The sequence below is a fragment of the Xiphophorus couchianus genome, chromosome 16 (assembly GCF_001444195.1).
Source record: "Xiphophorus couchianus chromosome 16, X_couchianus-1.0, whole genome shotgun sequence".
Lineage (NCBI taxonomy): Eukaryota > Metazoa > Chordata > Actinopteri > Cyprinodontiformes > Poeciliidae > Xiphophorus > Xiphophorus couchianus.
This window is the reverse complement of record NC_040243.1, coordinates 12,338,816-12,352,060: the sequence shown is the minus strand read 5'-3', so window position 1 is coordinate 12,352,060 and position 13,245 is coordinate 12,338,816. Positions and strand designations below refer to the sequence as shown.

At 42.5% G+C, this 13,245-nt stretch overlaps 1 protein-coding gene across 7 annotated transcripts in view; it reads right to left on the bottom strand.

The window, feature by feature from the left end:
- Positions 1–1,227: 1,227 nt before the first annotated feature.
- crebbpb (CREB binding lysine acetyltransferase b) overlaps positions 1,228–13,245 on the bottom strand; it is a 41,202-nt gene continuing 29,184 nt past the window's right edge. For 2 of the 7 annotated variants that reach the window (XM_028042483.1, XM_028042484.1), the window contains exons 15-31: positions 12,456–12,635; positions 12,194–12,374; positions 10,646–10,764; positions 10,314–10,553; positions 9,299–9,387; positions 8,316–8,426; positions 8,167–8,223; positions 7,990–8,067; positions 7,236–7,303; positions 6,985–7,135; positions 6,718–6,864; positions 6,510–6,623; positions 6,263–6,428; positions 5,314–5,481; positions 4,971–5,132; positions 4,596–4,877; positions 1,228–4,463 (exon numbers count right to left, since the gene is read on the bottom strand). In XM_028042483.1, the coding sequence (XP_027898284.1) occupies positions 2,178–4,463; positions 4,596–4,877; positions 4,971–5,132; positions 5,314–5,481; positions 6,263–6,428; positions 6,510–6,623; positions 6,718–6,864; positions 6,985–7,135; positions 7,236–7,303; positions 7,990–8,067; positions 8,167–8,223; positions 8,316–8,426; positions 9,299–9,387; positions 10,314–10,553; positions 10,646–10,764; positions 12,194–12,374; positions 12,456–12,635 (4,599 nt within the window). In that variant the 3' untranslated portion in view covers positions 1,228–2,177. The remainder of the gene's footprint in view (positions 4,464–4,595; positions 4,878–4,970; positions 5,133–5,313; positions 5,482–6,262; positions 6,429–6,509; positions 6,624–6,717; positions 6,865–6,984; positions 7,136–7,235; positions 7,304–7,989; positions 8,068–8,166; positions 8,224–8,315; positions 8,427–9,298; positions 9,388–10,313; positions 10,554–10,645; positions 10,765–12,193; positions 12,375–12,455; positions 12,636–13,245) is intronic. The other 5 variants (XM_028042488.1, XM_028042485.1, XM_028042489.1 and 2 more) reach the window with 5 other exon arrangements.

Here is a 13,245-nt window from a genome sequence, read left to right as displayed (position 1 = left end):
ACCGACTGTATACCATTTGACAACTCTAAATCTCAGGGGTTTCTCAAAGCTCCAATGTCGTACCGCTTTTATTCAGTATTTATATCCCCCCACTGCTCCAATTACGATGATTAATATCTTTATCCTGATGAGATAAAACTACTATGATCTTAGTGGTAGTGTTCATAACATCAATAAATTTCCTCCAGCTTGAGAAGGGAAGACATTGTTTTTGGTTTCAAAAATCCAAGACTAGAGGATCAGCACCGGTAAAGTCATGAGATCAAATACTTTTCAACATACCTCGACACTAATAGACTAGATTTCAACACCCACAAAGATAAAAACCAAAACTGACTACCAATTCTTTAAAAAATAATGCAAGAATTAAGGGTTTCCTGTCAAAACAAGCCTGATATTGGTGTACGCTTTTAATTTTCTCTGGTTTCTTTACATAATGTCTTTACTCTCATCCAAAATGGTGCTCCTACAGTCCTAACCAAGAAATTACTACACTGGCTCACTGTTTGTAAAATGTTAAATTTAAAATCTTAAAGGTTTATGAAGCACTGAATGATCTTGAGAGTAAATTCATTTGAGAGTTGCAGGTCAGGAATGGGAAACCCAGCTCCCTGAAAATATGCAGGAACTGTTTAAGATCTGAGACTTAAAACTATAGTTTCCTGGATTGTTCCTATAAAAGTAAAATATTACTTTACCAGTTCATTTATCAAATCTTAACCTGTCATCATGTGATGTTTAAATGCTGTCATTACTCTTAGTGTATTTCTCTCCCTCAATGCAAAATGAACTAGATTTACAAAACGAATCTGAAACCCAGTGAGAACTTTCATATTTCAGAGGAAAGGGTGATATCTGGCCGGGGTGAAAACAGTTTATGTAGTTGGTCCAGAAAGTGGAAGAAGGGTTAAGCTGCAGAGAATCATTACAGAACCCCAGGCTGCAGCATCCCAGACAGATGTGGAAATAGCTGTAAGGATTCTGTGACCACTTGGACGTAGAAGGATCTTTGTGTCCTCCAGGAAGTGCCAGAGTGTCGCTGAGAAGGATGATGTCTGGGTTTCCCACTTGGACTGGTTGCCCTACAACTCGATCTTGGATAGGTGGAAGACAAATGAAGAATGGGACCAGAAGAGCAATTTCTAAAAGCTCTAGACAATCAAGTTTCTTCCTAAAATGCTTTTTCACACACTTTTAATGTTTGGTTGTGATAGGTTAAGAGACAGATTCTGTGGCACACAGGTTTATTTAACAATAAGGTATATAAGTACGAAATGAGCCATTTGAACCAGTTTATACAGTGATTTCATTCTCATTTTCTGCATATTTACAGTACTGTCTAGCTGCTTGATTTACATTAGAGAATAGTTCCTCATCAATTCAAGTTTAATGCGAGAGAAAAATGCTGCACAAAACTCTCCGAACACAAATCAGCAGTCAAACAATTACATATTTCCCACCACAGGCAAAACAGCTTCAGTACTTAATGACAATTTCTTTAGAATAAAGAACAGACAAAAGCAAGGTTTGAAAATCTGCAAGACAATCGCTGGGATCGGGCCAGGTAAAAAGAACATTCTGGCACCTGTGAACAACAAGTTTCAATGCAAGCTTCTCTTTCACCAGCATGTTGTGTTTGTGTGTGCAATAGGTATCCTAGATCTATACAAATACGTTAATCTCCTTTAGACTCTGCAAACAGGAAAGAAATTAAGGCTTTCCTAAAGGCAGTCCTTTTGAAAAAAAATGGCATATTAGAATAAATTAGCCAGGAACAGGAAAAACTGAGAAACTGGCGAAAAACTTCACAGACAACTTTACAGACTTCGCAACACAAATACAATATTCATCTGCAAAGGTACAAAATAAGGATATTTTTTTGTTGTTGTTTTCAGATTTTTTTTAAAAAAGTCAATTGAAAATCAAAAGAAAAATAAAATAAACCAGCAAAGACCAGGGCGAATTCTTACAATGCTGGTCTGAACCAAAAATATATTCTTTGTCTTTGTTTTCTTTTCAACAGCAATTATTAAATCACTCTGTTTTCAGAAAAATGAGTTTGTGGTGTAAGGAAAGTTCACAGTCCGTAGGCCTCCAAAGACTTTTTCTAAAATCAGTAAATAGAAAAAAAAATCTCAGTGGAAAACTGGAGCAGGCCTTTCTTCTGCCTCAAAATGCTACAATCCTTCAACAAACCTCTCTAGCGTGTCTCCTGTTGTGTCGCCCACCATGTTCATGTCGTTGCTCAGCCCTCCTCGGTTTGGTGTGTTCAGCTGTGGGAGCATTGCGCTTTGCTCAGGCGTTCCCATGTGTCCCTGGTCCATAGAGCCTGACATGGGGCCGAGGCTTGGGTGAGGGGAGCTGGAGTGGAGAGCCCCGTGCTGCGGCGAAGGCTGGGGTTGTATCCGTGGGGAGGAACCGGAATGGGGGGCTTGTTGGGAAGGCGGCCGGGGCGACTGCACCGGAGCCGGGGAGCGGACCTGGTTTCCCAGGGTGTTGGCCATGGTCTGACCAGATAGATGAGCTGCGGTCTGGCCTTGGCCCTGCAGCAGATGAGGTTGAGGACTCATCGGGTTGGCCTGCCCAGGAGAACCCATCTGCTGCTTCATCATCTGATGCTGAAGCATGCGCTGCTTGAGGTGGTTCGGGATCCCTTCCATACCCATGCCGGGCTGGCCCATCTGCGACATGGGAGGAACCGACCCCATTGGACCGGAGCCCCCTTGCATAGCCATCTGCTGATGCGCGCGGAGCTGGGAGAAGCCTGGGGGCCCCTGCTGCTGGGTGGGGAACTGGCTGTGACCCTGAGGCATGGCCCCCTGCTGCTGCATCTGCTGCATTCGGAGCAGCTGTCTGTGGTACTGAGGGCTTCCGTTTTGAGCCGTATTCATCAGCTGGCCTTGAGGACCCATGGGGGGCATACCCTGAGGGCCCACCAGCTGAGGAGGCTGCTGCTGCGGAGCCATCCCGGTCCTCTGCATTTGGTTCATAGCTGCCATGGCCTGCATCCCAGGCTGGGAGCCCAGCAGGACCTGAGGGTTCTGCTGCTGGACCTGTTGCTGCTGCTGGACTTGTTGCTGCTGCTGTTGCTGCTGCTGCTGCGGCACCGCCTGGCTGGCCTGGTACTTGGCCGCTCTCTGTTTGATGAAAGCCGCCATGAGGTGGGGATTGGACTTAAGGATGGTCAGCACCTGCTGCTGTTGCTGTGGGGAGCTCGGAGACTTGAGGGTGTGCAGTAGTTCCTGCACGGCACTTGGCGTAATATTTCCAGGCATTACCCGGGGCATGTTTGGCTGCTGCTGCGGTGTCATTCCCTGTTGGGGGGGCCCCTGAGGAGGCATGACCCCAGGCATTTGGGGACCCGACTGCTGTGGCATCATGGGCCTCTGCATGAGTGGGGACTGCTGAGACATGGGGGTTCCCTGAGCCTGCTGGGAGGCCATGGGGCCTTGCTGAGGAGGGACCAGTGGCTGATGGCCTTGGGCATTCTGCATTCCCACACCCCACTGACCCTGCGACACAGTCTGCATCACCTGGGGACCCCGGGGACCCGGCATCATCTGCATTTGGTTCTGAATGGGGTTCATCATGCGTGACTGGTTCATGGGCATCCCGTTCATGGCGTAACCCTGCTGCTGCTGCTGCTTTGCCTTTGCCGCCATCTCGATCTGTTGTGCCACTTTCATTGCTGCCAGCAGCTGCTGCTGCTGTTGCTGCGGCTGCTGAGGAGGAGGAGCCTGCTGCTGATGCGGCATGTTAGGCATAGGGGACAGCTGCTGATGCAGCGGCGATGACTGTGGGCCAGGTTTACCTTGCGGCACAGGCGTGGAGGGCTGACTGCTGCGACCGTTGCTGGGGAACCCTTGGCCCATGTTGCCGGGGTTTGGTGGTGGTTGCTGTTGCTGAGGGTGGTTAGGCATGGGTTGTGGAGTCTGGGGCGTGTTAGGTTGCTGCACAGACGTGGGGGTTTCTGGAGCAGCTGAGGTAGGTGGAGATGGCATCGGCATACCTCTTCCAGCCATGGTGGCCATTCTACGGCGCATCATCTGGGCCTGCTGCAGCCTGTGCTGCAACTGCTGCTGACGAAGCTTCTGCTTGATATTGAGGCAGAACGGAACCGGACACTTGTTCTCCTGACAGTGCTTGGCGTGGTAACAGCATAAAGCAATCAGCTGCTTGCACACCGGGCATCCACCATTGGTCTTGCGCTTGCAGCCCTTAGTGTGCTGAACCACCCGCTTCATCTTCTGGCAGGACGCGAGGGAGCAGTTGGCGTTCCTGCACTGACAGGCGTGGACCAGAGACTGGATGCAGCGCTGGATGCTGAGGCGCCGACTCTCCTGAGGACTCTTTGAGGCCTCGCCGCTCTGACTGTTGCTGTCATCATCGATACCCAGGCCCCACTTCACCATCTGGTGCTCGTGGCCCTTAGTGTTGTAGCAGTTAATGCACAGGTCATAGTCCTGATGACAGATGAGGAAATGCATGTTAAACTGGAGATCTGAGCATTTATCCAGTCTCTAAGCTCTGAAAAGTAATACCATTTGAACTTTTTCCTCACATTTACCAACAGATTTCATGAATTAGGGTCTTACCTCACAAACAGTGCAGTGCCAGCGAGTCTCCACATGATGCTTGCATTCGTTGCATGTGTAGACAAAGCGGTCCTGGCCCTGGTTGTGCAGCTCCACCAGCATGCACATGGAGCTCCACTTGCATCTTCTGAGCGAGCTGAACTCCCAGTGCTTGTCCCTGGCCAAAGTCAGGAAGGCGTCACGTCCATCCATGAGGTCACAGGTCAGCAGAGGGTCGGGGTCCATGATAGGTGGGAGGGTGTTGATGACAGGCCCCGAATGGAGGTGAATTACAAAAAACACCTGGAAAGAAAAAAGATATTGTAGTATTTAACAGCTGCTTGGCTGAATAATCTCTTGTAGGGTTAAAGTTCAGCTAAACTGCAGGTTTCCCACCTCCTTGTGTTTCTCCATGGTGGCGTAGAGTTTTTGAGACAGATCATTGGCTACATTTGGCATGCCAGGCTTCTTCTTATTGGATCGGCTGACGCTGCTCTTGTTCTTGTTGGTTTTCTTATTATTCTTCTTTTTGGCATTCTTGCTGTCAGCCTGGACTCCCTTGTAGGGCAAACATAAACATTTTAGAAAACAGAGTCAAACTATGGTTGTGTAATTAGGCTGAGTGGATTTACTTTCCCTGGAAGGTTTTATTAAGCCAACACGTTAGGTTGATCAAATCTTTAGTGCTCAGCTGATGGCATAAAACAAAGAGCTAAGTCAATCCAGCTATCTAACATACCTCTGTTGTCTCCGAGGAGGCAGTGTTCTCCTCCTTCTTTCTCTCCTCCTCCTCCTGCTCCAGCTCCTTGATGCTCTCCTCCAGCACATTAGGCCAAAAGTCGCCCTCAAAGTATGGCAGCTCGTTGGCACTGGTCAACCTGTCTTCTGTTGCCTGCTTGAAAATGTCCTGAACAGAAACACAGCAACTTCTTATCTCAGGCAACGGAGAAGCAAAACCACCACATCAGAAAAATCATCATGTTCTTGATTGAAAACTTTCCATTGTTGTCATATTTGTGCTTGAATTGCAATTTTTAAACTGAAATGAACTCTAAATAAGGCATATACATTACAGGCACAAATGTCATAGGTAAACAAAAAGGGTTGTAAAGGCACAAAATATAAAAAATGTAAAAAAACAAAAAAAAACAGACAAACTTCCTGTTGAAAATAACCACATTCATTATAAAGACTGGGAATGTGCCTGTTTGCCACAATCAAAGTAGACAAGATTTTAAATTTTTTTATTTTAATACACATATTTTTCCACCATACCAATCTTTGTGTTACACCAAAAACAAGCTGAGTTTTTTTCCCTAATTTGTAAATTTTGCTCATTGTCTGTTTTTCCGCTAGAAATAGCTCCACTTAGGTGTGACATTATTCCCAGAGGTTTAACATAAAATGTTTAAAAGTTCCGATAAAATGCTCATGAAAGCTATATTCTTGTTGAATGGGGCAATTTTACAATGATTACTATCATACTGATTATTGATAAAGACTCAGGTAATTTTTTAATGTTCATGTTTAGGCACAGTCACCAACTTTCCTCTTATTTCTAAAGACAAACTCCTCAAACTTGTTTCACAACAGAAATTTTCACACATCTTTCTAAAATGCATTATTTTATATTAAATGTCTCAAAGTGAATTATCTCAAGGTAAACTTTTTTTTGTTTGTTTTCTAACCTTGTAATCATGAATGATCCTCTCTGCAAACGCCTTGTCAAGCATCTTCCTGTACCACTCCTGCAGCCTTTTGGGTTTAGGGATCTTCTGGTCCGGAGGGTGGCAGTGGAAAATATAATCATCTCCTTCACTTGGTGGGCAGGCCCAAATGTGACCCATTACATACCTGCTCAGAAAATACACAATGAGCACTACATTCCTATACCGCATAGGTGGTAAGTGAAAAACAAAGGGTGCTTGGACTTACCCAAGTTTCCTCACATACTCCAGGTAGCCTATCAAGATCTCGTGGTACACTGCAGTCCTTAGCACACGTGGCTTGAAGAAGTGAACACTGTCGAGGTATGATATGTAAACCCGTCTGAAAGGAAAAACAGGGCAAAGCATTAAAAACCTAAATAAACTGACAAATTAGTAAGACATCCGTTAAGGTTTTTATTGAACTGTAGCATTACCTTGTGTTTGGAAAAGGGCAATCTGAGCCATACTCCTGTACATGCATGCCGAAGAAACAAACGTCCACGCCGTCGATTTCCTCGAATGCAAAAAGTGCTTTGGTTCTGTAAGGGAAGTTCGCCATCATCTCACCTGAGTCTACAAACCTGTGGGCGCAACAACAAATCCTTAGTCACAACAATACAAAAAAAAAAAAAAGAAAAACAAAATGCATACAAGATCAAAGTGCAATATAACTTATCCATCTTGGGTGTAAGCTGCCTCACCTAGACTTCATGCCAGGCTTAATATCCACAGTTTTATCAGAGCTGGCAACAACTCGCACAAACACTTCACCAGCTTCTGGGTGGTTCTGCCTTTTTAAGTACTTGTTTACTCTGTCTTCAATGTACGTCCCCAACCTTGTAGTCTGCAACCCTAGTAAAACAAAACAATTTTAAAATTAATTCAGATCAAAGACATTTAGTTTAGAGGAAAATATTAACCTTTTTCTTTTTCCATCAAATGTTAAACTCACTTTTTGCTGAGAACTTGTTCTCCTTCCTTGTTTTTCCCGATTTTCTCAGGCAATTGTCACACACGAAGCTGGAGACAAATTAAAGATTTGGTCAACCTGCAAGGCTTTTAGAAAATACAGCGCCTTGCAAAAGTCAATTGATTTTTGTCAGATGATGAGTAGGGCATAATAGTTGGTTGATGTCCTTTTTTTTGTAACCAATAAAATGCTGTAAATTGTGGTGATAATTTATATGTGGTCAACCACCCGCAGCTAAACGTTTTTGCAGATTCTTCTCTGTAAATTACCCAAAACTAAGTCAGATTAGACAGAGAGTGTCTGTGAATGGCCATTTTCAAATGCTTCCACAGACTGTCCAATAGGTTTGGTCTGGACTTTGACTAGGTCAGTATCAAACATTAATCCATTTTGATCTAAACTATACCAGTGCAGCTCAGGCTATATGTTTAGGGCCACTGCCCTGCTGATGAACTTCCTAAACAATTTTCTTCCGATATTTAACAAAAATGACCAGTTGCCATCTCCATGGCGTCACCATGGCGTGATACTGACAACACCATGTTTTGCTGGGGAGGTTATTAGAGGAACTAGAGATGTCAGAGTAAAAGGGTGAATAAATGTCTAAAGAACTCTGCTCTGTTTGTCTATCACATAAAATTGTCAATAAGGTCGTAGTTGGAGTATCAATACTTTTATGTTCCTATAAGAGCATATTTTGTTTGTTTTAGTCACAATGTTGAAGAACAAGACTCACCCAGAGGGCCAAATGACATCATAGTGCAGCACACAGATCTGATGCATTTTTCTTCCACAGTCTTTACATTCAACAAACCTAAAAACAGACAAACATGTTTCATTTTCACCAAAAGCTATAGTGAGACATTTCACTCAAATACTGTTGAACGTCTTGTACTGGCCACAGTGCACTCACGGTTCAGGGTCCAACGTATCATTTTTCTTCTTTTCAAACTGATCTTTAGATATTTTCCTGCATGGAAGAGAACAAAGAAATATGTTGACGTTGGCTCATATGAGACAAAAAGATGATCCCCAGCAGATTTTCAGGCTTGGGCCACTCACGTCTGCGGTTGTGCCGGGTCGTCCCCCAGGTTCACACTGTTGCCCTGGATCTCATTGAAGCACTTCTCACAATAGTGATACCTGTCGGCAATAAGGCCATATTTGGGTGAACTGCAGCCAGCACACACAGTAGCAGCACAGGTGGGAGAGTGCAGAGCGAATGGAGCACATGGCAACAAGGGCGGACCGAGCATGGGCGGATAGACGGACAGATAGATGGACGGACAGACGGACGGATAGACGGACACACACACAGGCAGAGGTACAAGTTAGTCACAACTGAACTGGTCATGATTCAGCGACTCATGCAAACTGGAAAAATGATGAGGAAGGCAAAATACTAAAAACTGTACGTTAAGAAAAAGTTATCAAAAAACGAGAAATTATTTCAAACAGCATGCTGGTGAATGGACAGTTTCACTGTAATGGTTTATGACATGACAACATGCACCAGGGGTGGTGAGAATGAATGTCACGATGGTCAGAAGAGGCATTGATGCAATAACAAATACACAAGCTTTTATTTCAAGCTAACACAGACACTTTTTATCTTTTCATCTATAAATGCAACCTAGGTGCATAACTGGCTAAAGGGAACATTACACTTTGACAAAATTACGTTGAAAGCCAATAGGTTAAACAATGGTTCATGTAAATCTGTGGAAAATACTTGATATTAAGATGTGAAACATCAAAGCATTTGCAAGAGTAGGAAACTGTATTGTGCTCCACTAAGGTGCAGTAGCACATTCAAAACAGAAGGGGGGGCTTTGGTGCCAGATTCTTGTGAAAGTAAACCTTTGAACTGAGCACAGACTGATAAAGAAAGATACCAGCCCGTTGTGTCTGCAACCCTCCATAATTACCATCTCATTACCTGAGCGTTATGGTTTTTTGGGGGGTGTAAAGTGTAAAGAGGCTTTCTAAACCTTTACAAATATTCAAGTACAGCCCCCCCAACCAGTGTAATAACACCCTCCTACCTGTTCTGGTAGCTGTAGTAGGTGCTGTCTCTGGAGATGGTACACAACTGTTTGCCGTAGCAACAAAGCGTCTGAGGTGAAAACTCGTACTGTTGATAAAAATAAGAAAATGTTATCGTCCAGACTCCTCTGAAAGATTTCATCTGCGGCCATGGATATATGGAATGTTTTGGAAAAGTAATCACACTAGAGCTGGGTCAAATGGACGAAATAAATCACAATATTTCACCAGCATTGAGCAATTTTGAATATTTATTGTGATGAAGTTTCAAATGAACAATTCGGTATCTAATTTAGTATGTTTTTCATTAAAAGCAAAGAAATGTTTTAAATAAAACCTTATTATTTAGTAAATAAACTAAACTGCATAATTTCTTTAAGCATTGGGGGTGTTATGAATTGCAGGTCCACTTCCTCAACTAGAAAAATATTGACCAACAAAACCTGCTTGCAGTTCTGTTTAAAAGTGCAAATATGTCTTAGTGCAAGCTTAAAGTGATGAAAATCAAGTTGACAGCTTGAAATACGGCGTCCATCTTGTATGAGTGCTTTCAAATAATGATATCTCCATGCACTGCCAGAAAGGCCGCATGTATTTATTGAATTTTAAAGCATACATTTGTATATTTTCATTTCAGTTGCTCTATAAAATGTTGAAATTGCTCAGCACTAACTTCCATGCTCTTAAACGTATTCCAACTACAACCACAGACTTTTTTATTGGCTCAGATTCTGAATCAGATTTCATTGTGGATTTTGACTAAGCCATTCTTAAAGCTAAATATGGTTTAATCTAAACCACTGCGACCCAATTTTTCCTTCCACCTTGCATTGTTTTTGTGTTGATTTATCACAAAAAATCTGTAAGAAAACAGATTAAATGTCCTATTCATAATTTCAATGAGTTACGGGGGATATTAATCATTTTTCAAAGCACCACAAGTGTGAAGTGAAGATGCTTTTAATAAAAAATGAAGCACATAGGCATATCTGTGGCGCTGTGTTACCGTCTCACCTTCCTGCCACAGCAGTAGCCCAGAACCTGCATGACGGGATCAATCTCTGCTTCGAACACCTCGGCCAGCTTGGTGCAGTACTTGTAGACGCGTGACGTTTTGCGGTTATACAGCCAGGCGTTGTTGAACATGAGCCAGATGTCGTCCACATACTGCCACGGCTCCTGGTACTGACCCGTGTCCAGCTTGCGTTTGATGGTGGATAAGTCGATGGGGTTCTTCACTATGTCAAAGTAGTCCTGCAGGAAGACGGGTGGGACAAAGATTCCAGTTGTAGCAGTGTCTGTGTTATGGAATAAATAAGTCCGTTCAGAAAATTGTTGACACTTACAGGAATGCCGAGCACCATGGGGTCTACAGGTTGCCTGAAGGGTAGGGACTCGGGGTCTTGTCTGTAGAGGGCCTCAAGAGTGGGCATCAGTGCTTGTCTCAGTTCCTCTGGCTTGAAAACTGGATGGAAGACAACTCTTCAGTGGAACTAAATAACAGCTTTCTTAAGTCGGCCTAAAAGTTTATGTACACCAGCGTTTTCCAGTGGAAACAAGCAACAATCAGGATTTATTGATGGCTTAATTAGGCTTTTAGGCCAATTTAGGTTGGGTCAAACCTTTAATAGTTGCAGTAATACTGCTTAAATGTTCACAAATTCCAAACTGTGTTTAATGATATCAGTTTAATGTACTACTGTTTAGTCCAGGTTTAATCAGTTGGAGTATTTTAGATAGTAATGAAACCTAAATTGCTTAAAAGCTAATAAACTGTAAAGCTTTGTCCTCAAATTCTTCACTCTCCTTTTAATGCCGACCCTAACTTGTTAGCAGTAAAATGTCATTACCGTCGCTCCCATTAATTATGAGGGTTTGAGATGGATGTGCATTGGAGAATAACAACAATTGGAAAAAGTGCTCAGCTTTATGTTGCCTATTTGCTAACAGAAACATTGCCTTGGTGCGTTGCCTATGTATAAGGAGATTGATATTTCTAAAGACTAGATTTTTTGAGTCAATATAATAGATTACGTTCAACCGCTGCAGACCTAATATGATTCCCCACCTCTATCTGTACTCAAACTTATTTAACACATTTTAATAATAGTCTAACCAGCAGGGGATTGTATCAGAACTGGGATTTCCTGAAAAATCTGAAATCTAGCTTTTTATCACTCAGCGAACTGGTCATTCCTGAACCGATAAAAACAATCCTCAGAGTGGTTGCAGAGCCTCAAGGAAGGGCCCTGGCAGTCAGTCATCTTCAGTATCAGTGAGAAGTTTGAAAACGGAGGACAGAAAATGTCTGCAGTTTGTCCCATACGCAACAAAGCCAGAAATTCAGCAGACAAAGGAATAGTTGAAAATTTTACATAAAAGTTGTTGTTTTATACTTTCAGGCTTCCACCTCTGCTTATGAACAAGTTGGAAATCCCAGAGGTAAGGTCAGGATCTACACTCTGGGGAATAAGCACAAAGGCTGTGACTTTAATAATGTTACCTGTGCTAATCGCTAATATAAGTTGCTAAAGCTAGTTTAAAGTATCAACATATAGATTCACACACCAAGCAAAGCTGTCCTATCTATATTGCGTTAAATGCAACTTTGTCATCATTTTGACCTTTTTATTATTATCATTAAAATCCTGATATACACTTACTGCTCTCATACATTGCAGCGGCATGACATAGCTTTAGTTCCCAGTATAACTAATTAATGATGGGCTATGGCAGGTCTTCTATCTCCTTCTATTATAGCTTAGGAGAGATCTGACTTGAACAGAATCAGAAAAGGTTGGTCAAAGCTGTACGAAAATCAGGTTATCAGAAACTGGTCCTAAAATGTTAATATTGTCAACAAATAAAACATCAAAGTGGATGAGTGGTCTTACTTTTCTTGCGGTTCTGAGCAGTGGAAGTGGCTGATGTGCTGGTGGACGCACCGTCCTCCTCTTCTTTGGGTTCCACCTTCACCTCTGGCTTCTTCTCGTCCGTCTCCATGGGTTCCTGCTTTGGTTCTGCTGCATCCGTTTCCTCCTTCTTCACCAGGGAGGGTTTGGTTTCATCGTCCTGCTGGGTAACAAGAAATAAAACCCACATTTACCTTCATAGCTTTGCTCCAATTTCTTTTAAATGCAAAGTAAATGTACATACTTCCATCTTTACATCATTTTGCTTTTTTCCAGACTTGCTGTCCTCCTCCTCTTCTTCCTCTTTGACTTCGGATTTGACCTCAGAGCTGGTTATGTCAGGCAGGGCCTGCAGGGAGCTCAGTTCAGCCACAGAGCCAGGAGTGGGTACTCTGTTATCAATACCGGCAGCAGCCTGGGACAACTTCAAGAGACAAAATGATCACTACATTAATCATTTTATCAAATAAGGATGAATGATGAGAAGATTTAAAAAGACCAGCCAGGAAGTTGAATTTAAACCAGTGGTGGTATAAGCAGGGTTCGTACACTTTTCCCACAGTAAAATTTAAGAACTTTTCAAACATTTTCAAGGTAAGTTTTGAAAATTGTCCTGCTTTGGAGATAAAAACAATACAAGTGAACTAAAAAAAAACAGTTTCACTATTGTATCACATCATTTATTACTATTATTAAAGTTTTGTAATAGTATTCCACAGGGAAAAGGTATATGAAAAAATAACAAAATTTTACGTTTTAAAATGTTTCTCACACACAGCCTATACACCTGACTGATTCAAGAACAAAACACCAACACCTGAGAATTTCAATAACTAACATAAAATTTAAGTCAATGTTCATTTCAATTACACTGACCAATACGTCCTTGAGCCATTAGGAATAATAAATATTTGCCACATTGACAGAAACCCAACCAATGTTAGGCTAAATGGCCTAATGTAACGCTTAAAAATAACGTACAAAGAAAGTTACAGAAAAAAAATTCTAAAAACAGAAATAATTTTAGTAATTCT